At 45.8% G+C, this 25,664-nt stretch overlaps 1 protein-coding gene across 1 annotated transcript in view; it reads left to right on the forward strand.

Annotated features, from left to right (window-relative positions):
• The window catches only part of LOC149970068 (protein diaphanous homolog 3-like), a 359,874-nt gene that overhangs the window by 258,814 nt on the left and 75,396 nt on the right, over window positions 1–25,664 (forward strand). The window contains exon 13 of the mRNA XM_090228749.1: window positions 2,840–2,899. Within this exon, the coding sequence (XP_090084875.1) occupies window positions 2,840–2,899 (60 nt within the window). The remainder of the gene's footprint in view (window positions 1–2,839; window positions 2,900–25,664) is intronic.

Here is a 25,664-nt window from a genome sequence, read left to right on the forward strand (position 1 = left end):
GTTCATTATTATATAGTTATTACTGGTTCATTATTATATTATAGTTATTACTGGTTCATTATTATATAGTTATTACTGGTTCATTATTATATTATAGTTATTACTGGTTCATTATTATATAGTTATTACTGGTTCATTATTATATAGTTATTACTGGTTCATTATTATATTATAGTTATTACTGGTTCATTATTATATTATAGTTATTATTATTATATTATAGTTATTACTGGTTCATTATTATATTATAGTTATTACTGGTTCATTGTTATATTATAGTTATTACTGGTTCATTATTATATTATAGTTATTACTGGTTCATTATTATATTATAGTTATTACTGGTTCATTATTATTATATAGTTATTACTGGTTCATTATTATATTATAGTTATTACTGGTTCATTATTATATAGTTATTACTGGTTCATTATTATATAGTTATTACTGGTTCATTATTATATTATAGTTATTACTGGTTCATTATTATATAGTTATTACTGGTTCATTATTATATAGTTATTACTGGTTCATTATTATATTATAGTTATTACTGGTTCATTATTATATAGTTAATACTGGTTCATTATTATATAGTTATTACTGGTTCATTATTATATTATAGTTATTACTGGTTCATTATTATATAGTTATTACTGGTTCATTATTATATAGTTATTACTGGTTCATTATTATATAGTTATTACTGGTTCATTATTATATTATAGTTATTACTGGTTCATTATTATATAGTTATTACTGGTTCATTATTATATAGTTATTACTGGTTCATTATTATATTATAGTTATTACTGGTTCATTATTATATAGTTATTACTGGTTCATTATTATATAGTTATTACTGGTTCATTATTATATAGTTATTACTGGTTCATTATTATATAGTTATTACTGGTTCATTATTATATAGTTATTACTGGTTCATTATTATATTATAGTTATTACTGGTTCATTATTATAGTATAGTTATTACTGGTTCATTATTATATAGTTATTACTGGTTCATTATTATATTATAGTTATTACTGGTTCATTATTATATTATAGTTATTACTGGTTCATTATTATATAGTTATTACTGGTTCATTATTATAGTATAGTTATTACTGGTTCATTATTATAGTATAGTTATTACTGGTTCATTTTTATATAGTTATTACTGGTTCATTATTATATTATAGTTATTACTGGTTCATTATTATATTATAGTTATTACTGGTTCATTATTATATAGTTATTACTGGTTCATTATTATATTATAGTTATTACTGGTTCATTATTATATAGTTATTACTGGTTCATTATTATATTATAGTTATTACTGGTTCATTATTATATTATAGTTATTACTGGTTCATTATTATATAGTTATTACTGGTTCATTATTATATTATAGTTATTACTGGTTCATTATTATATTATAGTTATTACTGGTTCATTATTATATAGTTATTACTGGTTCATTATTATATAGTTATTACTGGTTCATTATTATATAGTTATTACTGGTTCATTATTATAGTATAGTTATTACTGGTTCATTATTATATTATAGTTATTACTGGTTCATTATTATATTATAGTTATTACTGGTTCATTATTATATAGTTATTACTGGTTCATTATTATATTATAGTTATTACTGGTTCATTATTATATTATAGTTATTACTGGTTCATTATTATATTATAGTTATTACTGGTTCATTATTATATTATAGTTATTACTGGTTCATTATTATATAGTTATTACTGGTTCATTATTATATTATAGTTATTACTGGTTCATTATTATATTATAGTTATTACTAGTTCATTATTATATTATAGTTATTACTGGTTCATTATTATATAGTTATTACTGGTTCATTATTATATTATAGTTATTACTGGTTCATTATTATATAGTTATTACTGGTTCATTATTATATAGTTATTACTGGTTCATTATATTATAGTTATTACTGGTTCATTATTATTATATAGTTATTACTGGTTCATTATTATGTTATAGTTATTACTGGTTCATTATATTATAGTTATTACTGGTTCATTATTATTATATAGTTATTACTGGTTCATTATTATATTATAGTTATTACTGGTTCATTATTATATTATAGTTATTACTGGTTCATTATTATATTATAGTTATTACTGGTTCATTATTATATTATAGTTATTACTGGTTCATTATTATATTATAGTTATTACTGGTTCATTATTATATAGTTATTACTGGTTCATTATTATCTTAGTTATTACTGGTTCATTATTATATAGTTATTACTGGTTCATTATTATATAGTTATTACTGGTTCATTATTATATTATAGTTATTACTGGTTCATTATTATATTATAGTTATTACTGGTTCATTATTATATAGTTATTACTGGTTCATTATTATATTATAGTTATTACTGGTTCATTATTATATTATAGTTATTACTGGTTCATTATTATATTATAGTTATTACTGGTTCATTATTATATTATAGTTATTACTGGTTCATTATTATTATATAGTTATTACTGGTTCATTATTATATTATAGTTATTACTGGTTCATTATTATATAGTTATTACTGGTTCATTATTATATAGTTATTACTGGTTCATTATTATATTATAGTTATTACTGGTTCATTATTATTATATAGTTATTACTGGTTCATTATTATTATATAGTTATTACTGGTTCATTATTATATAGTTATTACTGGTTCATTATTATATTATAGTTATTACTGGTTCATTATTATATTATAGTTATTACTGGTTCATTATTGTATTGAAGTTTCCACTGGTTCCAACAGATGGTCAGATGAGCCTCAGTCCCAGTTCGTACCTCCAGGTTCTGAAGCCCTGTAACCATGGTAACGACAACCCAGCCTCCGTCGCAGAGCGTGTTCTGTCTGTCTGTCTGTCTGCTAACAGCCGTAAACCAGAACCTTGTATTTAAAATGGAGCAAATGAAATGTATCGAAACAGAACGGTTCTTTCCATAACCCTCTCGCTGTCTTCTTTACTCTGAGCTTACGACCGTCCTCTCGCTGTCTTCTCTACTCTGAGCTTACCACCGTCCTCTCGCTGTCTTCTCTACTCTGAGCTTACCACCGTCCTCTCGCTGTCTTCTCTACTCTGAGCTTACCACCGTCCTCTCGCTGTCTTCTCTACTCTGAGCTTACCACCGTCCTCTCGCTGTCTTCTCTACTCTGAGCTTAAGACCGTCCTCTCGCTGTCTTCTCTACTCTGAGCTTACCACCGTCCTCTCGCTGTCTTCTCTACTCTGAGCTTACGACCGTCCTCTCGCTGTCTTCTCTACTCTGAGCTTACCACCGTCCTCTCGCTGTCTTCTCTACTCTGAGCTTACCACCGTCCTCTCGCTGTCTTCTCTACTCTGAGCTTACCACCGTCCTCTCGCTGTCTTCTCTACTCTGAGCTTACCACCGTCCTCTCGCTGTCTTCTCTACTCTGAGCTTACCACCGTCCTCTCGCTGTCTTCTCTACTCTGAGCTTACCACCGTCCTCTCGCTGTCTTCTCTACTCTGAGCTTACGACCGTCCTCTCGCTGTCTTCTCTACTCTGAGCTTACCACCGTCCTCTCGCTGTCTTCTCTACTCTGAGCTTACCACCGTCCTCTCGCTGTCTTCTCTACTCTGAGCTTACCACCGTCCTCTCGCTGTCTTCTCTACTCTGAGCTTACCACCGTCCTCTCGCTGTCTTCTCTACTCTGAGCTTACGACCGTCCTCTCGCTGTCTTCTCTACTCTGAGCTTACCACCGTCCTCTCGCTGTCTTCTCTACTCTGAGCTTACCACCGTCCTCTCGCTGTCTTCTCTACTCTGAGCTTACCACCGTCCTCTCGCTGTCTTCTCTACTCTGAGCTTACCACCGTCCTCTCGCTGTCTTCTCTACTCTGAGCTTACCACCGCCCTCTCGCTGTCTTCTCTACTCTGAGCTTACGACCGTCCTCTCGCTGTCTTCTCTACTCTGAGCTTACCACCGTCCTCTCGCTGTCTTCTCTACTCTGAGCTTACGACCGTCCTCTCGCTGTCTTCTCTACTCTGAGCTTACCACCGTCCTCTCGCTGTCTTCTCTACTCTGAGCTTACGACCGTCCTCTCGCTGTCTTCTCTACTCTGAGCTTACCACCGTCCTCTCGCTGTCTTCTCTACTCTGAGCTTACGACCGTCCTCTCGGCGTGTGTTTGCCTGTCTGGCTCTTCTCTGCATGCTGTGTGTGTTTCCTATGTAGTGAACTATCTCTACTTTTGACCCTGGGGCCCTCTTCTATAGGGAATAGGGGGCTCTCTTCTATAGGGAATAGGGGGCCTCTTCTATAGGGAATAGGGGGCCCTCTTCTATAGGGAATAGGGGGCTCTCTTCTATAGGGAATAGGGGGCTCTCTTCTATAGGGAATAGGGGGCTCTCTTCTATTGGGAATAGGGGGCTCTCTTCTAAAGGGAATAGGGGGCTCTCTTCTATAGGGAATAGGGGGCTCTCTTCTATAGGGAATAGGGGGGCATTTGAGACACATGCTCAGTGTCCGTCTGTAGAAAAGTGGACAAAGCTTCCTCTCTCAACACACAGTACTGGTCTCAACACACAGTACTGGTCTCAACACACTGTACTGGTCTCAACACACTGTACTGGTCTCAACACACAGTACTGGTCTCAACACACAGTACTGGTCTCAACACACACACTGTACTGGTCTCAACACACTGTACTGGTCTCAACACACAGTACTGGTCTCAACACACACACAGTACTGGTCTCAACACACACACTGTACTGGTCTCAACACACACACTGTACTGGTCTCAACACACAGTACTGGTCTCAACACACAGTACTGGTCTCAACACACAGTACTGGTCTCAACACACAGTACTGGTCTCAACACACTGTACTGGTCTCAACACACAGTACTGGTCTCAACACACAGTACTGGTCTCAACACACAGTACTGGTCTCAACACACAGTACTGGTCTCAACACACAGTACTGGTCTCAACACACTGTACTGGTCTCAACACACTGTACTGGTCTCAACACACAGTACTGGTCTCAACACACTGTACTGGTCTCAACACACTGTACTGGTCTCAACACACAGTACTGGTCTCAACACACAGTACTGGTCTCAACACACACACCGTACTGGTCTCAACACACAGTACTGGTCTCAACACACACACACCATACTGGTCTCAACACACTGTACTGGTCTCAACACACTGTACTGGTCTCAACACACACACACTGTACTGGTCTCAACACACAGTACTGGTCTCAACACACACACACAGTACTGGTCTCAACACACGGTACTGGTCTCAACACACAGTACTGGTCTCAACACACAGTACTGGTCTCAACACACTGTACTGGTCTCAACACACTGTACTGGTCTCAACACACTGTACTGGTCTCAACACACTGTACTGGTCTCAACACACAGTACTGGTCTCAACACACACACACACAGTACTGGTCTCAACACACACACACACAGTACTGGTCTCAACACACTGTACTGGTCTCAACACACACAGTACTGGTCTCAACACACTGTACTGGTCTCAACACACTGTACTGGTCTCAACACACTGTACTGGTCTCAACACACTGTACTGGTCTCAACACACACACACTGTACTGGTCTCAACACACACACACAGTACTGGTATCAACACACTGTACTGGTCTCAACACACACACACTGTACTGGTCTCAACACACACACACAGTACTGGTCTCAACACACAGTACTGGTCTCAACACACAGTACTGGTCTCAACACACACACTGTACTGGTCTCAACACACAGTACTGGTCTCAACACACACACTGTACTGGTCTCAACACACAGTACTGGTCTCAACACACAGTACTGGTCTCAACACACACACTGTACTGGTCTCAACACACACACTGTACTGGTCTCAACACACAGTACTGGTCTCAACACACACACTGTACTGGTCTCAACTCACACACACACACACACACTGTACTGGTCTCAACACACACACACACACACACACACACACACACACACACAATGTACTGGTCTCAACACACACACACTGTACTGGTTAACAGTAGTGTACTATATAGAGACTAGGGGGTAGACCCTATAGGTCCTGGTTAACAGTAGTGTACTATATAGAGACTAGGGGGTAGACCCTATAGGTCCTGGTTAACAGTAGTGTACTATATAGAGACTAGGGGGTAGACCCTATAGGTCCTGGTTAACAGTAGTGTACTATATAGAGACTAGGGGTTAGACCCTATAGGTCCTGGTTAACAGTAGTGTACTATATAGGTCATAGAGTGCCATTTGGAACACAGAAAGGAGTATGCAGTATTGTTGTATGTTTTTTCTGTTCTCTGAAAGATAAACGAGGCCTCTTGGTGGGCCTCCAGTCAAGGGTTTTCCTCCCTCATTATAGAGACAATTAAAACATTAAGCCTTGGCCCTGTTACTTCATATTGCCTTTAATGGGGATCCCTGCCAGCTGTGTACAGGCATACATGAATAATAATACTATCTCTCTATCTCCCTCTCCATCTATCTCTATATCTATCGCTCTCTATCTCGCACTCCCTCTCTCTCTCCATCTATCTCTCTCTGTCTCGCACTCTCTCTCCATCTATCTCTCCATCTATCTCTCTCCCTCTTCCTCTCTCGTTCTCTATCTCTCTCCCTCTCTCCATCTTTCTCTCTTCCTCTCTCTCTCCATCTTGCTCTCTCCCTCTCTCTCATTCTCTCTCTCTCCATCTATCTCTCTCCCCCGATCTCTCTCTCCCACTACCTCTATATCTATTGCTCTCTATCTCGCACTCCCTCTCTCTCTCTCACACTCCCTCTCTCTCTCCATCTCCATCTATCTCTATCGCTCTCTCTCTGTCTCGCGCTCTCTCTCCATCTATCTCTCTCCCTCTTCCTCTCCCTCTATCTCTCATTCTCTATCTCTCTCCCTCTTCCTCTCCCTCTTTCTCTCTTCCTCTATCTCTCTCCATCGTGCTCTATCTCGCACTCCCTCTCTCTCTCTCCAATTATCTCTCTGTCCCTCTTTCTATCTTTCCATCTCTCTCTTTATCTCTATCTCTCTCCCTCTATCACTCTCTCTACCACTCTCCATCGTTATATATATATATATGTATCTATTGCTGTTGTTCTGGTCTGACTTATCTGAAATTATATTGGATATGGGATGGAGGAAGGGAGAGTGAGAGGGGAAGAGAGAGCCAGGGTGGAAGGGAGAGAGAGAGGGGAAGAGAGAGCCAGGGTGGAAGGGAGAGCCAGGGTGGAAGGGATGGAGAGAGAGAGCCAGGGTGGAAGGGAGAGAGAGCCAGGGTGGAAGGGAGAGAGAGAGGGGAAGAGAGAGCCAGGGTGGAAGGGAGAGAGAGAGGGGAAGAGAGAGCCAGGGTGGAAGGGAGAGAGAGCCAGGGTGGAAGGGAGAGAGAGAGGCGAAGAGAGAGCGAGGGTGGAAGGGATGGAGAGAGAGGCAAAGAGAGAGCCAGGGTGGAAGGGAGAGAGAGAGGCGAAGAGAGAGCCAGGGTGGAAGGGAGAGAGAGAGGCGAAGAGAGAGCCAGGATGGAAGAGAGAGCCAGGGTGGAAGGGAGAGAGAGAGGGGAAGAGAGAGCCAGGGTGGAAGGGATGGAGAGAGAGGCAAAGAGAGAGCCAGGGTGGAAGGGAGAGAGAGAGGCGAAGAGAGAGCCAGGGTGGAAGGGATGGAGAGAGAGGTGAAGAGAGAGCCAGGGTGGAAGGGAGGGAGAGAGGGGAAGAGAGAGCCATGGTGGAAGGGAGAGAGAGAGGAAGAAAGAGAGGGAGAGTTCAAGGGTGGGAGGAAGAGAGAGAAGAAGGGAGGAAGAGAGTGAGTGTGGGAGAGAGAGGAAGAGAGTGAGTGTGGGAGAGAGAGAAAGAGAGTGAGAGAAGGGAGAGGAAGATAATGAGTCAGTGGCCTGGTGTGATCCATCACAGGGTGAAGTGCCACACCGTTGCCCGACCGCTCTTCACCTCATACTTAACCATCCCTCTCACATCATGTCCTACAGCAAGAAGAAACAAAGGACACAGTGCATTCTGGGACGGAAATGTCACAGAGAGAAAGGCAAGCCAGAGACACACAGAAAGAGAAGGAGGGAGAGAGAGCGAAAGAGGGGGGAAGAAGAGAGAGAGCGTGCGTGATGTGCCGGCTGACTGGCTGGTGAAGGCCCCTGGGGGTGTGGAGGTCCTGGGGCAGGGTGACTGTCCTCTACCCCCCTGCCCTCCTCTCTCTGCCTGGGACACAGCCTCACAGACCAGGCAAGCCCCAGGCTCTGCTGTGTCACTGTAGGCCGGCCCCCTCTGCTTTCATCTCTGCCTCCTCTCCTCTGCCCCCCCCCCCCCCCCCCCAGCGCCAACATGGCTAATTATCCCCTCATCCCTCACTCCTCCCGGCCCCAACATTCATCTTCATTTCTCCCTCTGCTGTCTGCCTCTTAAATAACACTGCTCCTCCCTCCATTCCTGTGAGTGGTAACCACTCGGCCCCTCCCTCCTTACATCCCTCCTTACATCCCTCCCTCCATCCCTCCCTCCATCCCTGTGAGTGGTAACCACTCGGCCCCTCTCTCCTTCCATCCCTCCTTCCCTCCCTCCTTACATCCATCCCTGTGAGTGGTAACCACTCGGCCCCTCTCTCCTTCCCTCCCTCCTTCCATCCCTCCCTCCTTCCATCCCTCCTTCCCTCTCTCCTTCCATCTCTCCTTCCCTCCCTCCTTACATCCCTCCCTCCTTACATCCCTCCCTCCTTACATCCCTCCCTCCATCCCTGTGAGTGGTAACCACTCGGCCCCTGTCTCCTTCCCTCTCTCCTTACATCCCTCCTTACATCCCTCCCTCCATCCCTGTGAGTGGTAACCACTCGGCCCCTGTCTCCTTCCATCCCTCCTTCCCTCTCTCCTTCCACCTCTCCTTCCCTCCCTCCTTACATCCCTCCCTCCTTACATCCCTCCCTCCATCCCTGTGAGTGGTAACCACTCGGCCCCTGTCTCCTTCCCTCTCTCCTTACATCCCTCCTTACATCCCTCCCTCCATCCCTGTGAGTGGTAACCACTCAGCCCCTGTCTCCTTCCCTCTCTCCTTACATCCCTCCTTACATCCCTCCCTCCATCCCTGTGAGTGGTAACCACTCGGCCCCTGTCCCTCACAGCCCACTCCCTTGGCCCCTCTCTCCTTCCATCCATCCTTCCCTCCCTCCTTAAATCCCTCCTTCCCTCACTCCTTACATCCCTCCTTCCCTCCCTCCTTACATCCCTCCTTCCCTCTCTCCTTCCCTCCCTCCTTCCCTCCCTCCTTCCCTCCCTCCTTCCCTCCCTCCTTCCCTCTCTCCTTCCCTCCTTCAGTCCACAGACAGTCCCCAGTCAGTACCATGACCCATCCATAGTTACAGGACAGAGACAGTCCCCAGTCAGTACCATGACCCGTCCAGAGTTACAGAACAGAGACAGTCCCCAGTCAGTACCATGACCCGTCCAGAGTTACAGAACAGACAGTCCCCAGTCAGTACCATGACCCATCCAGAGTTACAGGACAGAGACGGTCCCCAGTCAGTACCATGACCCATCCAGAGTTACAGGACAGAGACAGTCCCCAGTCAGTACCATGACCCATCCAGAGTTACAGGACAGAGACAGTCCCCAGTGAGTACCATGACCCATCCAGAGTTACAGGACAGAGACAGTCCCCAGTCAGTACCATGACCCATCCAGAGTTACAGGACAGAGACGGTCCCCAGTCAGTACCATGACCCATCCAGAGTTACAAGACAGAGACAGTCCCCAGTCAGTACCATGACCCATCCAGAGTTACAGGACAGAGACAGTCCCCAGTGAGTACCATGACCCATCCTGAGTTACAGGACAGAGACAGTCCCCAGTCAGTACCATGACCCACCCAGAGTTACAGGACAGAGACAGTCCCCAGTCAGTACCATGACCCGTCCAGAGTTACAGGACAGAGACAGTCCCCAGTCAGTACCATGACCCATCCAGAGTTACAGGACAGAGACGGTCCCCAGTCAGTACCATGACCCATCCAGAGTTACAAGACAGAGACAGTCCCCAGTCAGTACCATGACCCATCCAGAGTTACAGGACAGAGACAGTCCCCAGTGAGTACCATGACCCATCCTGAGTTACAGGACAGAGACAGTCCCCAGTCAGTACCATGACCCACCCAGAGTTACAGGACAGAGACAGTCCCCAGTCAGTACCATGACCCGTCCAGAGTTAGTGTCTGTGTGTGTCAGAGCATCGTAACTCAGTCTGTTGAGTCTAATCAGGACCAGTTGGTGTATCTGCTGTGCTTTAGGGAGATACAGAGATGTTAATGAGGGGAGGGGAGTGAACAGATCGATCATTTTGATAGGTTGACTGCTTTTAATTAATCAGGCAGCAAGCAAGGGAACAGTAGTCTTGGTAACATGTTGAATTAAGATAAGGGAACAGTAGTTGTGGTAACATGTTGAATTAAGATAAGGGAACAGTAGTTGTGGTAACATGTTGAATTAAGATAAGGGAACGGTAGTCTTGGTAACATGTTGAATTAAGATAAGGGAACAGTAGTCTTGGTAACATGTTGAATTAAGACAAGGGAACAGTAGTCTTGGTAACATGTTGAATTAAGAAAAGGGAACGGTTGTCTTGGTAACATGTTGAATTAAGATAAGGGAACAGTAGTCGTGGTAACATGTTGAATTAAGATAAGGGAACAGTAGTCTTGGTAACATGTTGAATTAAGATAAGGGAACAGTAGTCTTGGTAACATGTTGAATTAAGATAAGGGAACAGTAGTCGTGGTAACATGTTGAATTAAGATAAGGGAACAGTAGTCGTGGTAACGTGTTGAATTAAGATAAGGGAACAGTTGTCTTGGTAACATGTTGAATTAAGGCTTGTAAAATCTTACTTTAATCTACTGAGGTTGGAGGTGAGCTCTCTCCTTGCAATGTTGAATCAGACACACACACACACACACACACACCCTGGTGTAGTGTGATCCTGGTCCCCTGCTGTGTGAGGGGAATCCCAGCCAGGCTCTAAAGGAGTAACTGGGTCGTTCTGAGGAGGGGGGGGGGGGGGGGATTACCTCCAGATGTCTTTAGTGATACCCGACCTCACAATGATCATGGATGGATGGTCTACTTCTGAATTAGAGCTTGAAATGGAGGGGAAAGGGCAGTCTGAAAGGTTACTGAACCTCGCTGTGGGAAATGAAAACCACAGAACATCTCTTCTACCTGCAGGAGGTTCTGGGAGCTCAAACCCGCTGTGGGAAATGAAAACCACAGAACATCTCTTCTACCTGCAGGAGGTTCTGGGAGCTCAAACCCGCTGTGGGAAATGAAAACCACAGAACATCTCTTCTACATGCAGGAGGTTCTGGGAGCTCAAACCCGCTGTGGGAAATGAAAACCACAGAACATCTCTTCTACATGCAGGAGGTTCTGGGAGCTCAAACCCGCTGTGGGAAATGAAAACCACAGAACATCTCTTCTACATGCAGGAGGTTCTGGGAGCTCAAACCCGCTGTGGGAAATGAAAACCACAGAACATCTCTTCTACATGCAGGAGGTTCTGGGAGCTCAAACCCGCTGTGGGAAATGAAAACCACAGAACATCTCTTCTACATGCAGGAGGTTCTGGGAGCTCAAACCCGCTGTGGGAAATGAAAACCACAGAACATCTCTTCTACATGCAGGAGGTTCTGGGAGCTCAAACCCGCTGTGGGAAATGAAAACCACAGAACATCTCTTCTACATGCAGGAGGTTCTGGGAGCTCAAACCCGCTGTGGGAAATGAAAACCACAGAACATCTCTTCTACCTGCAAGAGGTTCTGGGAGCTCAAACCAAAAGTCAAAACGTCGGCAGAAACACTCGTCCGTTTCCTTTCAGAATAGGTTGTAAGTAGCAGATTGTTCCAGAAGACTCTTCTTGTTCCTGATGAAGAGAAGACCCGGTCTGGGATCTGAACTTTGACCTGTTAAACACTTCATTATACCTTTTCTTCCCGGATACTTTTTATTCCCCATGCTTTATTCCCTGTGCTTAGAGCTCTTTATTCCCCGTGCTTAGAGCTCTTTATTCCCCGTGCTAAGAGCTCTTTATTCCCAGTGCTTAGTGCTCTTTAGTCCCCGAGCTTAGTGCTCTTTATTCCCCGTGCTTAGAGCTCTTTATTCCCCGTGCTTAAAGCTCTTTATTCCCCGTGCTTAGAGCTCTTTATTCCCAGTGCTTAGTGCTCTTTAGTCCCCGAGCTTAGTGCTCTTTATTCCCCGTGCTTAGAGCTCTTTATTCTCCGAGCTTAGAGCTCTTTATTCCCCGTGCTTAGAGCTCTTTATTCCCCGTGCTTAGAGCTCTTTATTCCCCGTGCTTAGAGCTCTTTATTCTCTGAGCTTAGAGCTCTTTATTCTCCGTGCTTAGAGCTCTTTAGTCCCCGTGCTTAGAGCTCTTTATTCCCCGTGCTTAGAGCTCTTTATTCCCCGTGCTTAGAGCTCTTTATTCCCCATGCTTAGAGCTCTTTAGTCCCCATGCTTAGAGCTCTTTATTCCCCGTGCTTAGTGCTCTTTATTCCCCATGCTCAGAGCTCTTTATTCCCCGTGCTTAGAGCTCTTTATTCCCCGTGCTTAGAGCTCTTTATTCCCCGTGCTCAGAGCTCTTTATTCCCCGTGCTTAGAGCTCTTTATTCCCCGTGCTTAGAGCTCTTTATTCTCCGAGCTTAGAGCTCTTTATTCCCCGTGCTTAGAGCTCTTTATTCCCCGTGCTTAGAGCTCTTTATTCCCCGTGCTTAGAGCTCTTTCTCCTCCTGAGGAGGATTCCTCCTCTCCTCAGTGTATCAGATGGTAGAGGTTATAACAGGTGGTTATAACAGTTATACTGTAATAGGTGGGGGGGTTAGTGGGATCCCTCCTCTCCTCAGTGTATCAGATGGTAGAGGTTATAACAGGTGGTTATAACAGTTATACTGTAATAGGTGGAGGGGTTAGTGGGATCCCTCCTCTCCTCAGTCTATCAGATGGTAGAGGTTATAACAGGTGGTTATAACAGTTATACTGTAATAGGTGGAGGGGTTAGTGGGATCCCTCCTCTCCTCAGTGTATCAGATGGTAGAGGTTATAACAGGTGTTTATAACAGTTATACTGTAATAGGTGGAGGGGTTAGTGGGATCCCTCCTCTCCTCAGTCTATCAGATGGTAGAGGTTATAACAGGTGGTTATAACAGTTATACTGTAATAGGTGGAGGGGTTAGTGGGATCCCTCCTCTCCTCAGTCTATCAGATGGTAGAGGTTATAACAGGTGGTTATAACAGTTATACTGTAATAGGTGGAGGGGTTAGTGGGATCCCTCCTCTCCTCAGTGTATCAGATGGTAGAGGTTATAACAGGTGGTTATAACAGTTATACTGTAATAGGTGCAGGGGTTAGTGGGATCCCTCCTCTCCTAAGTCTATCAGATGGTAGAGGTTATAACAGGTGGTTATAACAGTTATACTGTAATAGGTGGAGGGGTTAGTGGGATCCCTCCTCTCCTCAGTCTATCAGATGGTAGAGGTTATAACAGGTGGTTATAACAGTTATACTGTAATAGGTGGAGGGGTTAGTGGGATCCCTCCTCTCCTCAGTCTATCAGATGGTAGAGGTTATAACAGGTGGTTATAACAGTTATACTGTAATAAACTTAATCTGAGACCGTTAGGATGATTCAGACTGCCTCAATCATTTTCCCTCCTCTCTCTCTCTTCCTCTCTGTCTCTCTCTCTACATCTCTCTTTCATCCTCTCTGTCTCTCTCTCTGTCTCTGTCTCTCTCTCTCTCTCCGTCTCTCTCTCTCTCTGTCTCTCTCTCTCTCTCTCTCTTCCTCTCTCTCTACCTTTGTCTCTCTACCTTTCTCTCTCTACATCTCTCTTTCATCCTCTCTGTCTCTCTCTCTACCTCTCTTTCTCTACCTCTCTCTCTCTCTACCTCTCCCTCCCTCTACCTCTCCCTCCCTCTCTCCCTCCATCCCTCCCTCACCCCTCCCTCCCTCCTTCCCCCCTCACCCCTCCATCCCTCCCTCACCCCTCCGTCCCTCCTTCAGATAAGTTAGAAGATGTATTATAGCAGAGAGGGGAGTTGAAACCAAAGTCAGAGTAAAGTAGGGTGTGTGTGTGTGTGTGTGTGTGTGTGTGTGTGTGTGTGTGTACATATTTTACTATACCTGTCAGTAACAGAAGTCCTCACTAGAATAGTAAAACCAACTCAAATTCAGAGATGTGAGGACATTTTGCCAGTCTTCACTTGTAAAAAATACTATTTTAGGCTTAGGGGTTTAGGAGAAATAGGATTTTGAACGGGAATCATTTGTTGGTCCCCAGAAAGTCCTCACAAGTATAGTAAGAAATAAGTGTGTGTGTGTGTTTCCTCTCCTCTTCTCCTCTCCTCCTCCCCTCCTCCTCCTCCCCTCCTCCTCTCTCCTCTTCTCCTCTCCTCCTCCTCCTCCTCTCCTCCTCCCCTCCTCCTCTCTCCTCCCCTCCTCCTCCTCCTCTCCTCCTCCCCTCCTCCTCCCCTCCTCCTCTCCTCCTCCTCCCCTCCTCCTCCCCTCCTCCTCTCCTCCTCCTCTCCTCCTCCCCTCCTCCCCTCCTCCTCCTCCCCTCCTCCTTCTCCTCTCCTCCTCCCCTCCTCCTCCTCCTCTCCTCCTCCCCTCCTCCTCCTCCCCTCCTCCTCCTCTCCTCCTCCTCTCCTCCTCCCCTCCTCCCCTCCTCCTCCTCCCCTCCTCCCCTCCTCCTCCTCCCCTCCTCCCCTCCTCCTCCTCCCCTCCTCCTTCTCCTCCCCTCCTCCTCTCCTCCTCCCCTCCTCCTCCTCCCCTCCTCCTCTCCTCCTCCCCTCCTCCTCTCCTCCTCCTCCTCCCCTCCTCCTCTCCTCCTCCCCTCCTCCTCCCCTCCTCCTCCTCCTCCCCTCCTCCTCTCTCCTCCCCTCCTCCTCCTCCCCTCCTCCTCTCTCCTCCTCTCCTCTCCTCCTCCTCCTCCTCTCCTCCTCCTCTCTCCTCCCCTCCTCCTCCTCCCCTCCTCCTCTCCTCTCCTCCTCTCCTCCTCCCCTCCTCCTCCTCCCCTCCTCCTCCTCCTCTCCTCCTCCTCCCCTCCTCCTCCTCCTCTCCTCCTCCTCTCCTCCCCTCCTCCTCTCCTCCTCCTCCTCTCCTCCTCCCCTCCCCCTCCTCCTCCCCTCCTCCCCTCCTCCTCCCCTCCTCCTCCTCTCCTCCTCCCCTCCTCCTCCTCCCCTCCTCCTCTCTCCTCCTTACTCCATCCTCCCAGACATAAGCAGATAAAGTAGGTGATATTCAATCACTTTACTGAGCCCAATCTCTGACAGAGACAAGAGAGTGTGTGTTTGTGTGTGTGTGTGTTTGAGGTGTGTGTGTGTGTGTGTGTTTGAGGTGTGTGTTTGAGGTGTGTGTGTGTGTGTGTGTTTGAGGTGTGTGTTTTAGGTGTGTGTGTGTGTGTGTGTGTTTGAGGTGTGTGTTTTAGGTGTGTGTGTGTGTGTGTGTTTGAGGTGTGTGTTTGAGGTGTGTGTGTGTGTGTGTTTGAGGTGTGTGTGTGTGTGTGTGTGTGTTTGAGGTGTGTGTGTATGTGTGTGTGTGTGTGTGTGTGTGTGTGTTTGAGGTGTATGTGTGTGTGTGTGTGTGTGTGTGTGTAGAGCAGCTCTCCTTTCTCTCTGTCCTGCTGCAGTTTAATTGATGTTTCATGTCGTTGTTCTAAAAGTCTGACTGTCAAATCAGGTGATTTATCTCTGTTTTCTCTACAGTACATCTTCCACACCTCAACACACACACACACACACACACACACACACACACACACCTCAACACATACACCTCAAACACACACACACCTCAAACACACACACACATCAAACACACACACACACACACACGTATAACACACACACGCACACACACACACACACACCTCAAACACACACACACACACACACCTCAAACACACACACACGTCTAACACACACACACACACACACCTCAAACACACACACACACACATCTCAAACACACACACACACACCTCAAACACACACACCTCAAACACACACACACACACACCTCAAACACACACACACACACATCTCAAACACACACACACACATCTCAAACACACACACACACACACACACACACCTCAAACACACACACAGGATCATGTATCAGAATATAACCTGCTGTTAAAATGCTGTTTAGGTACCAACACAGACAGTGGTGCAGATCTGTTAAACTGCTGTTCGCTCATTTCCTCTAAAACAGGCTGTGTCACCTGTGTCACACACACACACACACACACACACACACACACACACACCAAGCGTTCCTACCTGCCTTTAGGCTGGGACCGTAGTCCTCTATAACGACAAGCCACAGCAGGAAGTCCCAGAGAGGGTCATTTTCCTCAGGACCACAACAACAACAAGGGCTTGTTTCATGTGTACCCCTGGCACACTGAATCACAGTCACCACCAATCGAAAGAAGTGCACTATGTAGGGAATAGGGTCTAAAGAAGTGCACTATGTAGGGAATAGGGTCTAAAGAAGTGCACTATGTAGGGAATAGGGTCTAAAGAAGTGCACTATGTAGGGAATAGGGTCTAAAGAAGTGCACTATGTAGGGAATAGGGTCTAAAGAAGTGCACTATGTAGGGAATAGGGTCTAAAGAAGTGCACTATGTAGGGAATAGGGTCTAAAGAAGTGCACTATGTAGGGAATAGGGTCTAAAGAAGTGCACTATGTAGGGAATAGGGTCTAAAGAAGTGCACTATGTAGGGAATAGGGTCTAAAGAAGTGCACTATGTAGGGAATAGGGTCTAAAGAAGTGCACTATGTAGGGAATAGGGTGGCATTTGGGACGCATTGAAAAGAGTGAAAAGGAGCCTGGGGCCCCAAAAGGCCTGAGCAGAGTGGATCAGAGCAAATCTCCCGCCCAGCCAACCCCAGCATCCTCACCTCGGGGATCCCTAGCATCCTCACCTCGGGGATCCCCAGCATCCTCACCTCGGGGATCCCCCGCATCCTCACCTCGGGGATCCCCCGCATCCTCACCTCGGGGATCCCCGGCATCCTCACCTCGGGGATCCCCGGCATCCTCACCTCGGGGATCCCTAGCATCCTCACCTCGGGGATCCCCAGCATCCTCACCTCGGGGATCATCGGCATCCTCACCTCGGGGATCCCCGGCATCCTCACCTCGGGGATCCTCGGCATCCTCACCTCGGGGATCCCTAGCATCCTCACCTCGGGGATCCCTAGCATCCTCACCTCGGGGATCCCCGGCATCCTCACCTCGGGGATCCCCAGCATCCTCACCTCGGGGATCCCCGGCATCCTCACCTCGGGGATCCTCGGCATCCTCACCTCGGGGATCCCCAGCATCCTCACCTCGGGGCTCCCTAGCGTCCTCACCTCGGGGAACCCCAGCATCCTCACCTCGGGGATCCACAGCATCAAACAGAACCCGCCTGGAGTCTAACGCTGGACCTGCCTGTTCCTCTCAGCGTAGGGGAGCTACCCTGGCTCATCCCAGATCCCCAATAAGACTCCACAGAGCAAAAAAGGGGATTTAGGTTTGGGATTTAGGAATTTCAGGATGTAAAGACGGGTACACTTGATTTACCCCCCCCCCCCCCCCCCCCCCAGAAGAAAAAAGGATATTGGCATCGTGGATTCCAATAGAGTTTGGTATTATAGGACTTTGAAAAAGTTGAGGTTGAAAAAGACACAAATCCTGTTTGTTGTGCTGTGAACAAACCGCTCAGTGACGGGATGACCAGAGGATTTGAACCTGAACAGAAGGTGGACATTACAGTGACAGTGTAAGACGGGGACGAGAGAACACAACTGGAGAAGAAACGCACCATATTCCATCTACACAGACAAGACACCTCTCTCTCTAAGCCAAGCCAATCAGAAACCAGACAGCATGGCAACCTGTCACCATAGCAACAGGGACACTTCAGGACAGCAGCGTGCCTTGGGGGGGCAGCGATGGCAGATCAGTGGGAATGATTACTGACAAACACACCAGGAGACTGATACACAGGGCCTGCATCCTTAAATGGCACCCTATTCCCTATATAGTGCACTACTTTGGACCAGAGCCCTATGGAACCCTATTCCCTATATAGTGCACTACTTTGGACCAGAGCCCTATAGAACCCTATTCCCTATATAGTGCACTACTTTGGACCAGAGCCCTATAGAACCCTATTCCCTATATAGTGCACTACTTTGGACCAGAGCCCTATAGAACCCTATTCCCTATATAGTGCACTACTTTGGACCAGAGCCCTATGGCACCCTATTCCCTATATAGTGCACTACTTTGGACCAGAGCCCTATAGAACCCTATTCCCTATATAGTGCACTACTTTAGACCAGAGCCCTATAGAACCCTATTCCCTATATAGTGCACTACTTTAGACCAGCGCCTTACTATGAAGGGAGTAGGCTGCCATTTGTAATGCTGCCTTACTGTAATGAGCACCTTCACCCTCAACACCTTCACACATACTTCTTCACCCTCAACACCTTCACAAAGCCAGCTTCACCCTCAACATCTTCACACATACTTCTTCACCCTCAACACCTTCACAGAGACATCTTCACCCCCAGCACCTTCACAGAGACATCTTCACCCCCAACACCTTCACAAAGACAGCTTCACCCTCAACACCTTCACAAAGACATCTTCACCCTCAACACCTTCACAGAGACATTTTCACCCTCAACACCTTCACAGAGACATCTTCACCCTCAACACCTTCACAGAGACATCTTCACCCTCCACACCTTCACAAAGCTTCACCCCCAGCACCTTCACAAAGACATCTTCACCCTCAACACCTTCACAAAGACATCTTCACCCTCAACACCTTCACAGAGACATCTTCACCCTCAACACCTTCACAGAGACATCTTCACCCTCAACACCTTCACAGAGACATCTTCACCCCCAGCACCTTCACAGAGACATCTTCACCCCCAACACCTTCACAGAGACATCTTCACCCCCAACACCTTCACAAAGACATCTTCACCCTCAACACCTTCACAGAGACATCTTCACCCCCAGCACATCAGATCATGTCAGATATGAGGGTATAATCAAGGCGTCTGGTGCCGTATAACAGGATAGAGCCGTAAAACAGTCAGATGGTTCATCTCTAGTTCCTGTTCCTGTCCGTAGGAAACGACTTCCTGCCCAGTTCATCAACACCACCTCATCTCATAGATGAGTCTCTACACATCATCCACGGATGGTGTAAATCTGCCACTGATTTAATGAACATCATGATAATTATCTTAGTGCCTCCCCTCAGACACAGAGAGCACTAGAACCACTCCTATAAGATAGACAGAGAACACTAGAACCACTCCTATAAGATAGACAGAGTGATCTAGAACCACTCCTATAAGATAGACAGAGTGATCTAGAACCACTCCTATAAGATAGACAGAGTGATCTAGAACCACTCCTATAAGATAGGCAGAGTGATCTAGAACCACTCCAATAAGATAGACAGAGAGGGGTCTAGAACCACTCCTATTAGATAGACCAGACAGAGTGATATCTAGCCCCTCCTATAAGATTAACCAGACAGAGTGATATCTAGCCCCTCATATAAGATAGACCAGACAGAGTGATATCTAGCCCCTCCTATTAGATAGACCAGACAGAGTGATATCTAGCCCCTCCTATTAGATAGACCAGACAGAGTGATATCTAGCCCCTCCTATTAGATAGACCAGACAGAGTGATATCTAGCCCCTCCTATTAGATAGACCAGACAGGGTGATATCTGGCCCCTCCTATAAGATTGACCAGACAGAGTGGTATCTAGCCCCTCATATAAGATAGACCAGACAGAGTGATATCTAGCCCCTCCTATTAGATAGACCAGACAGAGTGATATCTAGCCCCTCCTCTTAGATAGACCAGACAGAGTGATATCTAGCCCCTCCTATTAGATAGAACAGACAGAGTGATATATCTCCTATTAGATAGACCAGACAGAGTGATATATCTCCTATTAGATAGACCAGACAGAGTGATATCTAGCCCCTCCTATTAGATAGACCAGACAGAGTGATATCTCTCCTATTAGATAGACCAGACAGAGTGATATCTAGCCCCTCCTATTAGGTACACCAGACAGAGTGATATCTAGCCCCTCCTATTAGATAGACCAGACAGAGTGATATCTAGCCCCTCCTATAAGATAGACCAGACAGAGTGATATCTAACCCCTCCTATTAGATAGACCAGACAGTGATATCTCTCCTATTAGATAGACCAGACAGAGTGATATCTAGCCCCTCATATTAGATAGACCAGACAGAGTGATATCTAGCCCCTCCTATTAGGTAGACCAGACAGAGTAATATCTAGCCCCTCCTATTAGATAGACCAGACAGAGTGATATATCTCCTATTAGATAGACCAGACAGAGTGATATCGCTCCTATTAGATAGACCAGACAGAGTGATATCTCTCCTATTAGATCGACCAGACAGAGTGATATCTCTCCTATTAGATAGACCAGACAGAGTGATATCTGGCCCCTCCTATTAGATAGACCAGACAGGGTGATATCTAACCCCTCCTATTAGATAGACCAGACAGTGATATATCTCCTATTAGATAGACCAGACAGAGTGATATATCTCCTATAAGATAGACCAGACAGAGTGATATCTAGCCCCTCCTATTAGATAGACCAGACAGAGTGATATCTAGCCCCTCCTATTAGATAGACCAGACAGAGTGATATCTTGCCCCTCCTATTAGATAGACCAGACAGAGTGATATATATCCTATAAGATAGACCAGACAGAGTGATATCTAGCCCCTCCTATAAGATAGACCAGAAAGAGTGATAACTGGCACCTCCGATTAGATAGACCAGACAGAGTGATATCTTGCCCCTCCTAAAAGATAGACCAGACAGAGTGATATATCTCCTATAAGATAGACCAGACAGAGTGATATCTAGCCCCTCCTATAAGATAGACCAGACAGAGTGATATCTGGCCCCTCCTCTCACACAGGACATTAGAGATATGGCGGTAGGCTGATTATAAGGGATGGGCTCTGGGTGATACAGCACTATGCCGTGGTTCCCCCTAAGCACCGGTTCCATGATTCCGCTAGGCTAATCTGTGGTTCCGTGATTCCGCTAGGCTAATCTGTGGTTCCGTGGGTGGGCTGTGACAGTGTGCGTTAGGGGAGATAAGATGGGAGTGTTTTGAATTCAATTACCGCTAAGAGTCACGGCGACGAGGACTTCATTCAACCCCCTGCATCATTAACCGACTGGTGCTGTATGGGGCTGTGTTGTCTCCGTCTAGGAATGGATTCATAATGACTAACGCCAGACAGATTGTCTTGGTCAGCCCGGCGCTATCTGTCTCCAACGCATTGGGAGTCCCCCCTCGTCTCTCTGCAGCTTGTTGCTCTGTACTTGGATCGTGAAAGTGATCTGGGGGGATTTTCCAAATTACACCCTATTCCCTATTTGTACCGCACTACTTTTGATGAGTGCTCTCAGTGCCCTGGTCAAATGAAGTGCACGTTGTAGGGAATGGGGTGTCGTTTGGGATGCAGGCGGTGTTATAGGATGCAGCCTCTCTTAACTAGTCTGTCACACTGGGTAGATACAGCCTCTCTTAACTAGTCTGTCACACTGGGTAGATACAGCCTCTCTTTAACTAGTCTGTCACACTGGGTAGATACAGCCTCTCTTTAACTAGTCTGTCACACTGGGTAGATACAGCCTCTCTTAACTAGTCTGTCACACTGGGTAGATACAGCCTCTCTTAACTAGTCTGTCACACTGGGTAGATACAGCCTCTCTTAACTAGTCTGTCACACTGGGTAGATACAGCCTCTCTTAACTAGTCTGTCACACTGGGTAGATACAGCCTCTCTTAACTAGTCTGTCACACTGGGTAGATACAGCCTCTCTTTAACTAGTCTGTCACACTGGGTAGATACAGCCTCTCTTAACTAGTCTGTCACACTGGGTAGATACAGCCTCTCTTTAACTAGTTTGTCACACTGGGTAGATACAGCCTCTCTTTAACTAGTCTGTCACACTGGGTAGATACAGCCTCTCTTAACTAGTCTGTCACAATGGGTAGATACAGCCTCTCTTAACTAGTCTGTCACACTGGGTAGATACAGCCTCTCTTAACTAGTCTGTCACACTGAGTAGATACAGCCTCTCTTAACTAGTCTGTCACACTGGGTAGATACAGCCTCTCTTTAACTAGTCTCTCACACTGAGTAGATACAGCCTCTCTTAACTAGTCTGTCACACTGGGTAGATACAGCCTCTCTTTAACTAGTCTCTCACACTGAGTAGATACAGCCTCTCTTAACTAGTCTGTCACACTGGGTAGATACAGCCTCTCTTTAACTAGTCTGTCACACTGGGTAGATACAGCCTCTCTTAACTAGTCTGTCACACTGGGTAGATACAGCCTCTCTTAACTAGTCTGTCACACTGGGTAGATACAGCCTCTCTTTAACTAGTCTGTCACACTGGGTAGATACAGCCTCTCTTAACTAGTCTGTTACACTGGGTAGATACAGCCTCTCTTAACTAGTCTGTCACACTGGGTAGATACAGCCTCTCTTAACTAGTCTGTCACACTGGGTAGATACAGCCTCTCTTTAACTAGTCTGTCACACTGGGTAGATACAGCCTCTCTTAACTAGTCTGTTACACTGGGTAGATACAGCCTCTCTTAACTAGTCTGTCACACTGGGTAGATACAGCCTCTCTTTAACTAGTCTGTCACACTGGGTAGATACAGCCTCTCTTAACTAGTCTGTCACACTGGGTAGATACAGCCTCTCTTTAACTAGTCTGTCACACTGGGTAGATACAGCCTCTCTTAACTAGTCTGTCACACTGGGTAGATACAGCCTCTCTTAACTAGTCTGTCACACTGGGTAGATACAGCCTCTCTTAACTAGTCTGTCACACTGGGTAGATACAGCCTCTCTTAACTAGTTTGTCACACTGGGTAGATACAGCCTCTCTTAACTAGTCTGTCACACTGGGTAGATACAGCCTCTCTTTAACTAGTCTGTCACACTGGGTAGATACAGCCTCTATTTAACTAGTCTGTCACACTGGGTAGATACAGCCTCTCTTTAACTAGTCTGTCACACTGGGTAGATACAGCCTCTCTTTAACTAGTCTGTCACACTGGGTAGATACAGCCTCTCTTTAACTAGTCTGTCACACTGGGTAGATACAGCCTCTCTTAACTAGTCTCTCACACTGGGTAGATACAGCCTCTCTTAACTAGTCTGTCACACTGGGTAGATACAGCCTCTCTTAACTAGTCTGTCACACTGGGTAGATACAGCCTCTCTTAACTAGTCTGTCACACTGGGTAGATACAGCCTCTCTTAACTAGTCTGTCACACTGGGTAGAGGAGATTAGGTGTTTCCTTCAGTAGCTACAACCTCTCTTTAACTAGTCTGTCCAGTAGTTACAGCCTCTCTTTAACTAGTCTGTCCAGTAGCTACAGCCTCTCTTAACTAGTCTGTCACACTGGGTAGAGGAGATGAGGTTTTTCCTTCAGTAGCTACAGCCTCTCTTTAACTAGTCTGTCCAGTAGCTACAGCCTCTCTTAACTAGTCTGTCACACTGGGTAGAGGAGAGGAGGTTTTCCCTTCAGTAGCTACAGCCTGATTCAACCCTCTCTCTCTCCATCCTTCCTCCCTCGTCTTTCTCTTCTCTCCCGTTTCCACGCTCCACTTCTCCTTTTCTCCGTTTCCTCCCCTCTTCTCTTCTCTGTCGGAGGGTTTTGATGTCAGGCCTTGCAGCCAAGGAGCCCTGACAGTGTGGTGCAGTCGAATGAGAGGGAAAAAACAGGAGGTACTCAGCCAACAGAGTTGAATAGCAATCATAGATGATCAGCTCTCCTGCCTCTAGCCGCTCAACTTGAGGTGGGTGAATGGCCTGATTAGGGCTGGCCTGGCCTGGCATCCCTTTCCATCGACCCCAGAGCGTCCATTACGCCCCCAGGGAGCCACCTAGGCCCGACTAATCCACCTCCGAGTGTATATGACAGGACCCTGATCGGCTTAAGGTCCACCCGACGTCACAGTCAGACAGACTAGTGGCTGGCTATAAGGTGTCTAAGATGATATAATTTGTTCCCGAGAATGACTGAGTGAGTGACTGAGTGGACTGTACCGGCTGGGCCAGGCAGGGGGTGCATATGGCCCTAGTCCAATCCATCAGCTAGCTAGCTGTTCTCTAGACAGGAAGATATGAGATATTCAGCTAGCTAGCTGTTCTTTAGACAGGAAGATATGAGGTATTCAGCTAGCTAGCGGTTCTCTATACAGGGAGATATGAGCTATTCAGCTAGCTAGCGGTTCTTTAGACAGGGAGATATGAGGTATTCAGCTAGCTAGCTGTTCTCTAGACAGGAAGATATGAGATATTCAGCTAGCTCTCTGTTCTCTAGACAGGGAGATATGAGATATTCACCTAGCTCTCTAGACAGGAAGATATGAGATATTCAGCTAGCTCTCTAGACAGGAAGATATGAGATATTCAGCTAGCTAGATGTTCTCTATACAGGGAGATATGAGCTATTCAGCTAGCTAGCGGTTCTTTAGACAGGGAGATATGAGATATTCAGCTAGCTCTCTGTTCTCTAGACAGTGAGATATGAGATATTCACCTAGCTCTCTGTTCTCTAGATGGGGAGATATGAGATATTCAGCTAGCTAGATGTTCTCTATGGGGAGATATGAGATATTCAGCTAGCTCTCTAGACAGGGAGATATGAGATATTCAGCTAGCTCTCTAGACAGGGAGATATGAGGTATTCAGCTAGCTAGCTGTTCTCTAGACAGGAAGATATGAGATATTCAGCTAGCTAGATGTTCTCTATGGGGAGATATGAGATATTCAGCCTGCTCTCTAGACAGGAAAATATGAGCTATTCAGCTAGCTAGATGTTCTCTGGGGAGATATGAGATATTCAGCCTGCTCTCTAGACAGGAAAATATGAGCTATTCAGCTAGCTAGATGTTCTCTGGGGAGATATGAGATATTCAGCTAGCTCTCTAGACAGGAAGATATGATATATTCAGCTAGCTCTCTAGACAGGAAGATATGAGATATTCAGTTAGCTCTCTAGACAGGAAGATATGAGATATTCAGCTAGCTCTCTAGACAGGGAGATATGGGATATTCAGCTAGCTCTCTAGACAGGAAGATATGAGATATTCAGCTAGCTAGATGTTCTCTATGGGGAGATATGAGATATTCAGCTAGCTCTCTAGACAGGGAGATATGAGATATTCAGCTAGCTCTCTAGACAGGGAGATATGAGATATTCAGCTAGCTAGATGTTCTCTATGGGGAGATATGAGATATTCAGCTAGCTCTCTAGACAGGGAGATGTGAGATATTCAGCTAGCTCTCTAGACAGGAAAATATGAGCTATTCAGCTAGCTAGCTGATATTCTGGACATGTAGAGACCCTCCTCTGCTTTCCAGTCCTAAAAGTCCTATAG

This window comes from Oncorhynchus mykiss, unplaced genomic scaffold (assembly GCF_057628025.1).
Source record: "Oncorhynchus mykiss isolate SJ-2025 unplaced genomic scaffold, ASM5762802v1 scaffold98, whole genome shotgun sequence".
NCBI classification, from domain to species: Eukaryota; Metazoa; Chordata; class Actinopteri; order Salmoniformes; family Salmonidae; genus Oncorhynchus; species Oncorhynchus mykiss.